The sequence below is a fragment of the Ailuropoda melanoleuca genome, chromosome 5, assembly GCF_002007445.2.
Source record: "Ailuropoda melanoleuca isolate Jingjing chromosome 5, ASM200744v2, whole genome shotgun sequence".
Taxonomy (NCBI): domain Eukaryota; kingdom Metazoa; phylum Chordata; class Mammalia; order Carnivora; family Ursidae; genus Ailuropoda; species Ailuropoda melanoleuca.
Genome location: NC_048222.1, coordinates 36,656,547 through 36,665,258, shown reverse-complemented (window position 1 = coordinate 36,665,258; position 8,712 = coordinate 36,656,547). Strand labels below are relative to the sequence as shown.

Sequence of the window (8,712 nt, the reverse complement as noted above, 5' to 3'; positions counted from 1 at the left end):
GAAGTCGGCGGCTTTTCAAGCCTGGGCTGAATCTTCAACCTGTCTCTCACACGTTCCAGTGTGTGGGGCACTTTTGTTCTAGTTCGGCCACCTGGACAGCGCCCTCTCTCCAAGACACACATGCCCACAGCTATCCAAACCCCACCCTTCTCTAGGATCCAGCGGGGCCCTCTAGGACCGTTTCTCTGTGATGTCTCCAGAAAACCTCCAAACAGGTATTACTCGTGCTCATTTTATAATCACTCTCCTGCCTTGTGATATCTTGAACTGTTACGATAATCGTTCTATCTGCCTTTAGCACTTTCCAGCTGTGTCCGCAAAGAGATGATAAGCTCTTGGAGGGCAGTAACTATTCCTACGCTTCTTCGCACCCATCATTCAAGTGTGTGGGGCTGTCCTTGAGATGTTCTCCTTGTCCTTGCAGGATCGCAGTTCCCTATTTTTCGCTGCGTGCACAGAAACACCCACGAAGAGGTTCCCGAGAGCTACTGTGACTCCAGCATGAAGCCCACCCCCGAGGAGGAGCCCTGCAACCTCTTCCCTTGCCCAGCCTTGTAAGAGGGCCTCTCTGTGGAGGTCGCCTGTTATCGGGTCGCTTCTGGGTGCTTGTGCACAGGACCTTAGTGGCAGACATAAGATCAGATATAGAGACACGAGACTGCAGTCTGTTCAGCAAGGGCACCGGTCTCTGGGGATGAACGCAGAAGCTTGTAGCCTTTAGCACAGAGCACACGCCTTTGGTAGTTTGGAGCAATTGCGTGTTAGCCTGGTGAGGAAAGCGAAGAGGGAAGCGGAGAATTACAGTCCAGTGTGGCCGGTGTTGTAGGTGAGCTGTGAACAGAGAGAATGAGGAGAGCCACACGTACATGGGCAGGAAGTCGGGAAAGGTGTCTCAGGAGAGGTCTTGGGCTGGTTATTGAATGATAAAGAGGACACTCCCAGAAGAACAGGAAGAAAGGCCCCCCAAAAGGGTCCCAACATAATTTTCAAAGTAAGAGAAATTTTCTCCCACGTATTGAGTGTGTGCTGATGTCTTATTTAACTAAGTGACAGAGCAGGATGACAGGGGAGGACCGTGAAACAGACGAGTAAGTAGGTCACGAGCAATAATGCTGGAGGAGATTTCTAAGATCCAACATGGGATAATGTTCTACAGGGTGATGATAAAACCAACGTTTGGAGTTTGGGGCGTCCTTTAGATAAAAATCATTTGTACCTTCTTGGTTTTCTTTAATTTTCTAAAACTGGGCTGTCATCACTGGTAAAGAGCATATCGGTGGAGTTCCATTCCTTCACGGAGTCTGACGGCCCTTAGGCAGACCGTTAAGCTGTGCTCGGGGTGAGGACCACTCGTAAGATGCCGATGGTTCTGTGCGAGTTGGCTCTCGGGGTCGTGTGGGCTCTTGGGGCGCTGCTCTCTTCATCTGGCTGAAGGTGACCTGTCCCTCTCACTCTCTCATTCCCGAGCTAGCTGGGACATCGGAGAGTGGTCTGAGTGCAGCAAAACCTGCGGCCTGGGCATGCAGCATCGCCAGGTGCTGTGCCGCCAGGTGTATGCCAACCGCAGCCTGACGGTGCAGCCCTACCGCTGCCAGCACCTGGAGAAGCCTGAGACCACCAGCACCTGTCAGCTCAAGATCTGCAGCGAGTGGCAGATCCGCACGGACTGGACCTCGGTAAGCGGGGCGGGCAGCCTGCTCTGGGGTGCCCCCTTCCAGACTCGCTGCCATCTTCTCCTTCCTCCCCCCCAAAAACCCAACTCAGGACAGCCCTGAGGTCTCCTAGAGGGATCCCCCCGGGGAGTTCTGGAAGGACTGTTTTGCAAACCATAGGATGTGCCGGTAGCTGGATAGAGTTCAGGCTGGGGTGTCAAAGTCATCCACAGCCAACTTTAAGGGGGAGCCCGTGGGAGTCACATGCATATGGGTGTCATCTCTCTTTTGGGTCCAGAGACATCAGCTCCTTCCAGTCATGCTCCTCTGTTTTACAGATGGCAGAACGGAGGCCCAGAGCCACAAAGTAGGCAGGATATCCAAGAAGGTCTTAGAGACAAGGTGGCGGTGAGGTTTTCAGGGCTGGGGAGCTCTCCAGGTAGCACCCCAGTGCAGGGGACACAGAGCCACCCAGGGGGGTCTCACCACAGTCGTCCGCTCGGGTAGCAGGTGACAGGATGTGGGCGCCAGGGCTGGAGACGCCCCCTCGAGGGAACGCTGCCCGTTCCACTGACGTATCCTTGCTGTTTTAGTGCTCGGTGCCCTGCGGAGTGGGACAGAGGACCCGAGACGTGAAGTGTGTGAGCAACATCGGGGACGTGGTCGATGACGAGGAATGCAACATGAAGCTTCGACCGAACGACATTGAGAACTGCGACATGGGGCCCTGCGCCAAGAGCTGGTTCCTCACCGAGTGGAGTGAAAGGGTGAGCGCCAGGGCGGGCAGAGCGGGTTTCCTGCAGCCGGGACCAAGGGCTGCGGGGCCAATGCACAGGTGCCATGCGTTACAGGAGCCCCACCGCCTCAAGGACAAATCACTAGCTGAGAATCGCAGGGGTAACTTCTATCCTTGTACAAAGACCGAGGGGCTGCAAGCGTGAGCAGTGGGTGTGTAAGAATTCGTTCTCCTTCGCACTCCACATGAATATCAAATCATGAAATACCGAATCTCCTTCACAAGGACATCACACCTCTCATATGTTGTGTGAGTGCCTGGCTTCATGAAAGGCACTCAGCAAATGGCAGGTCCTTTCCCTCCTTCTTACTAACTCGACGCGTTTCACAGACTGTTCCCCTCCCAGGAGCCCCGCCTCCCTTGGGGTCCCTGGTGTCAAAGATGAAGTCTGAGGCGTGTATAGTTAACTGTTAGCCCACCGGTTACCTGTGTGCAAGGGAAACCAGCAGGAGACAGTTCATCTATGAAAGACAGAATTACGAGTGCCTGGGTGGCTCAGTCATTTAAGCATCCGACTCTTGATTTTGGCTCAGGTCATGATCTCAGGGTCATGAGATCGAGCCCCCTTCAGGGCTCCACTGGGCGTCAAGCCTACATAAGATTCACTCTCTCTCCCTCCCCCCGTTCCTCCCCTTCCTCGCTCACATGCATGCATGTGCATGCTCTCTCTAAAAAAAAAAAACAAAACAAAAAACAAAAACAAAAAAAAAGACAAAAATAGGATTTATAGGGATTCTGGAGTTGGGTCGTGGTGATGGTTGCACAATAGTGTAGATGTAATTAATGCCACTGAAATGTACACTTAAAATGATTAAAATGGTAAATTTTATGTTACATGTATTTTACCACAATAAAAAAAAGGCTTAGGGAAAAGTGCTAAGCCAAATTACAGAGTGTACCTTGGGGTGGGGAAGAGGGAGGGGAAAAGAGACAATGAGCTTCTCCTTCCTTTTCTTGTGGCAATGGGAGAGGCCATCGGGGGGGATTCCTCCCAGGACAGCGGACTGGCCCCCATACTAATGGTTTCTGGGTTTCTGGATTCTCTAGAGCACTTGCAAGTTTAATTAGGATATAGACAGGCTGTCTCTGTCCTCAGTGTCCTCCTCGTAGCTGGGCCAGGTGAGCACCATTTCCCTTATCAGAATTCCTCACTGTGCTCCCAAACTGTATAGTGTGCCTACAGGTCACCTGGGACCCCCCACAAGGCGCCGAGTCTGAGGCCGTGCCGGAAGGTGGGCTGGGAGTCTGCCTTCCTAATGGGTTCCCAAGGGGCACTGAGGCCACTGGGCCAAAGGTAAGAGGGGACCAGGCAAGTTCCCAGAGCTTTAGGAAACACTGAGCTTGGGAGCCTCCTCTCCCCCCAGCATCATGTGAACAGCAGGACGACATCTCAAGTTCAGAGGAGTAAACTTTCATGTGTAGCCATCCTGCCATGTGGGTGGATTCCTGGGCCAGCATCCCTCTGACTGGTGAGAGCCCACCATGGTGCGGTTGTCCAGTATTCTGAGCATTCATACGGGTGTCCGCTGCATCCAGCGCTAAGACACCCCTTAATTTCGTCCCCATCATCACAATAACACTCCACCTCGGGAGGACTTGTTAAGGAACAGACCTGCAAACACAGCCTGCACCCCACACGCACAAATCATCCTGGAGATTCTCATCAAGTGATTAATCTGCTGTGGATTCCTGACACCTCGTGGCTTACGGCCACGACCCCTTAGCCCCAAGATGGTCCCCAGGTAGACAGCCCGTGTGCAAACACTGAACTCTTAGGACAAGCAGCTAGCTGTGCCTCTACCCCAGGAGCGGGCTGTAACGGCACCGAATTAGCCCTCAGGAAGGCACTGAAGGAAACAAATGGAGAGTAGGTGCCCACCTAAAGGTGTCCGTGGACTCAACTTGGGCCCCCGAGGCTGAGCCAGCAGGGCCCCCCGCCCCCCCTCTGTCCGCACATCCCCTCTCCCCCCAGCCACGCCTCCCAGCACAGACCTCAGCTCCTGGCAGCGCCCAAACAGTCCTGGGAGGCCATCCAGAAGCCACTGTGGCAGCCTCCCTGCCAGCATGAGGAGCCCTCTGCAGGGTCCCTGACTCAGCCTAACTCCTTTCCAGAAATTCAAGGCACATCGGGGCCCAGGGTGTCCAGAGGGTTCCTTTAGCATGGGACCAAAATGTGTCTTGCTAACTCCCACTCCTGTCCTGTAGAACTTGGGTGTTCCTCCTACCCTGCAGCCCTACAGATATTTGGAGACCTCTTCGACCTCTTCTCCTCAAAATCCCAATTACTTCAACTGATTCTTCTGTGTTCCCGGATTTCTAGCCATCCCAGAACTCATTTGTGTTCACGGTAAACTCGGTGAAATTAATGTGCAAACAAATGAATAAAAAGAATTCCAGGCTTTCATTTTCCTATTGGGAAGACTCTTTTTAAAATAATTTTCGACAAAAATTATTTTTGTCAAATATACATAAGACCTTAAGCTAAAATGTCTGTGTCCTATGATATAAAAGTCTGTGATACACAGAATTTATAATACCAGTTTGTTATGAAACAACAGGAACAAGACCGTTTGAAGTCTAGAGCACTTAAACCCTTTTAATTCTTAATGCATTATATGAAATCTCGTAAAGAATAGAAGATCTTAAGGTAATAATTTCTTCCATGAATATTCAATGTATGTCCAAGTAGACTTGCTTGGGAGTTTTTCTTTTTTTTTTTTTAAAGATTTTATTTATTTATTCGACAGAGATAGAGACAGCCAGCGAGAGAGGGAACACAAGCAGGGGGAGTGGGAGAGGAAGAAGCAGGCTCACAGCAGAGGAGCCTGATGTGGGGATTGATCCCAGAATGCCGGGATCACACCCTGAGCCGAAGGCAGATGCTTAACCGCTGTGCCACCCAGGCGCCCCTGGGAATTTTTCTAAAAGTTCACATTCACTAGAGGAAATTAAAGTTTTAGAATGCTCATGTAAAAGTTAAAATAGCTGAAATTATTTTCTCAGTAAATGCTTCCTCATCTTCATCAACCATTATTCTAAAATATAAAGAAAATTATTTATATAACACAAACAGTATAATTAATAAAAGGCTATATGCAAAGATAAGACAATGCAAGAAAACTGAGTTTATAATGCATCTGAAATATTTAAAATATTTAATCATAGTTCTTTGACTATACACTTAATAACTTATCTCTACTTAACAAAATAGGAAAAATGCCATTTTCTACTTTTTTAATGTGCATCTGCAAACATTTTTTTCTCAAAGAATTTTTCACTTAAATAATATGCATTTCCAATTAAAGATCTAATGTAGTTATGGATAAANGGCCTTTTTAATGTGCATCTGCAAGCATTTTTTCTCAAAGAATTTTTCACTTAAATAATATGCATTTCCAATTAAAGATCTAATGTAGTTATGGATAAAAAAATAATGTTCACTTTTCCTGGTCATAAAGTAATAGTATATACTATTATAAAAAATTGGGAAAGCATACCTATGATCTCTTCACTAGCAGATAATATTTTAAGATTTTTAAGCTATATGTCAAGCTTTTTTCCTACTCATACATACTTTACATACATAGCTTTTTTGTACTCATACATATTTGAAGGATACAAATCATAATACTATGTATGTATAATTTGGTGACCTTCCTTTTTCCCATATGTATTAATTACAAACATGTTAATGGCATTAAAAACCTTTAAAGCATGAATTTTAATTAGACTGAGCTATTGTTTGCCTTCTATAACTGAATCAACACCTATTCTTTATTTCCCCTCCAAAAAACACTTGTAAATGAACCCTTTAGTGTAAATTTGCTTTGCATTTTAATGTAAGTACTTGCTGAATCAAACCCTTGTCTTAAAATTCTAAATAGAGGGAAGATGGGCACTTTATTCTTCTGTTCAGAGAACTTCTTTGTTCTTTCTTGGAAAGCTGTTTCAAGCCATGTCATTTTAGTGCCCTGAGGTAAATAAGTAGGTAATTGTGCTTTATCAGCCCCCATAACATAACATTATGTTATTCCCAAATGTTCATGCAAGGAGTAGATGAGTGGGAAGAGGGCACAGGTGGTTTTTGGGAAGGTAAACTGGCTTTGGCAGCACTCCCCCCAGGATTTATTTCTTCCTACGCCTCGAGCAAGCTGCCGTCTGACCCTCAGTTTCCTCATCAGTAACATTGCTGAATGAGCACGAGGGTAATATATTTGAAACCATGACCTTGATGAGATTGGTACGGTGGGGTGGGCCTTGGAGTCCCCACTGCGCCCCAGGAATGACCAGTTGCTGGCAGTCTTTCACATGCGAGTAGTGGCTTTGTATAAAAATCAACCCTGTTAAACTTTAGGCTGAGCTATGCCATTTCTTTTTTTGCAACTGCAATAACCGCGTGCGGAGCGCCTAACAACGTCAGGCATGAACGAGATACGGCCTCCATGTAAGGAGCCCAAGGAGGAGAGATTCAAGAAAACGTGGTTGAAGTGCACAAACACTGAAGGATCCAGGATACGTCCTATTGCCCAATTTAAAATAAAATTAATCTCTACCTAATTGAATTGAACTTGTAAACTCAAACCCATATCTTCTCTTAAACTTCCAGGGCTATGTAGTTTTTCAAACTCGATGACTTACTGCTAACACATCCTTTCCACTACCTTTAATTGAGGGCGGACCTTATCTGACATAGGCGTCGTTTACTTTTTATTTCTGTAAATCAATGACAGGTTTAAACACATGTGCAATATTTAGTCACACCAGAAAAAGGAAGAAAAAGCTTTAGAAAGTCCACAAGCCTCAATATTGTAACACCTAATATCTAAGGATGTTTTCCAGGAGAAGAAATAAGAGCTGAGCTTTTTGTTAATTACGGAAGATGAAACATGAACTTCAAGTTCAGGAATAGCCATTAGAGCAGAGCCTTGAAGTCAGTCCCTCAAGGGCTGATTGGGCCAAATTTAGCATCCAGCTGTCTCTGGAGCGAGAAGACAGTCCTCACCACCCGGTTGCTTAGAAATTTCATGCGTCTCTGTGTTTCGTCAGCCCAGAAGTTCAGCTAGGAGTCAGGTCCTTTTCTGACTACCAGGTGGATTTGGTCCTTTCAGGCACATGTTTCAGGGACAGTGAATGGGTGTGTTTCAGTGCCTGGAACTGGTTCCTGCTGCCTTGTAGGGGCCCACTGTTCCCCTCATTCCTGCTGACAGGCTTCCCAAGCCAGGGCCAGTGTGGGTAACTACTTCCAAGTTGAAACGCCTTGTGCTGTTCGCTGCAGTTGTGTAATAAGGAGAAGTCCCTCTGTAGGGTTCATCCCTGTAGTGTTCTCTCATTGGGCAATGGCTTGGTCTTTAACATTCTTCTTTTATATGAAGCACATGGGGATATGGTGAAATTTTCCCAGATGTGAGGACATTACTTGGTTTGGAAAGCAGAAATTAAGTGAGTCAAATGGAAATTACATGGGAAGAAATATTCTTAGGGTTTGAAACAAGAAGATAACTTAATTTGCCTTGTATTCTTCAGGAGGATTTAAATATCTTGAGTGTTTAAAGCTAGGAAAGAGAACAGAAACTATATGGCTGAAACAAAAAAACTTTTAGCCCTAGAACATTCCAATTATTGTAACAAAGGATTTTGTTGTTGCTGTTGGTGTGTTGTAAAAAGGACTGACTCATTGGCTCAAGTTCCTAATAACGATGCAGATAGAGTGTAAGTCGTGCAAAGTGTTTGTGAGCCTGGAGAGAAGGAAAAAAAACCTTTTCCTATATCCTCTTAAGTTCTGCAGTGGAAACCTGCAAATTAAACTGATAAAAGCCAGATTAAGAGGAGAAAAGCCAACATGTTTGATTTGATGTTAATTTTTCTATATGACATAAGGAGCCTCATAAGAAAGAAGGGAAAATCCCACAGAAGCAGTTAGGCTTGGACGTTTCTATGCCATTTTAACAAAGTGATCAGTTTTGAAGAGGTGGCCAGACGAACGAAAGGGGTTGGGGCTTCTAGGGGCAATAAAATGTAGGGAAGTGGCTGAGAAAGATATGGGGGAAACTAATGGAAGATAAGGGTTATTTTGGTAAAGTGTGTTTGTATAGACTCATCTTGGCTTCAGCTCCCCAACACCAGTTATAAAAATGTTGTCTTCTTCTGGATACCAGGTGGGAGTTTCCCACAGGAAATTTATACTCTGCTTTTAGGCAGGGAGGGGAGGGCAGAGAGCCCTTCCTGGATCTGATGTTTATCAGTCACCTTCAGTTCAAAATATGT

The 8,712-nt window shown here is 46.4% G+C and overlaps 1 protein-coding gene across 1 annotated transcript in view; it reads left to right on the top strand.

Annotated features, from left to right (window-relative positions):
* THSD4 (thrombospondin type 1 domain containing 4) overlaps positions 1–8,712 on the top strand; it is a 200,701-nt gene that overhangs the window by 172,466 nt on the left and 19,523 nt on the right. Inside the window, exons 7-8 of the mRNA XM_034660735.1 lie at positions 1,472–1,676; positions 2,246–2,419. Coding sequence (XP_034516626.1) covers positions 1,472–1,676; positions 2,246–2,419 — 379 coding nt within the window. The remainder of the gene's footprint in view (positions 1–1,471; positions 1,677–2,245; positions 2,420–8,712) is intronic.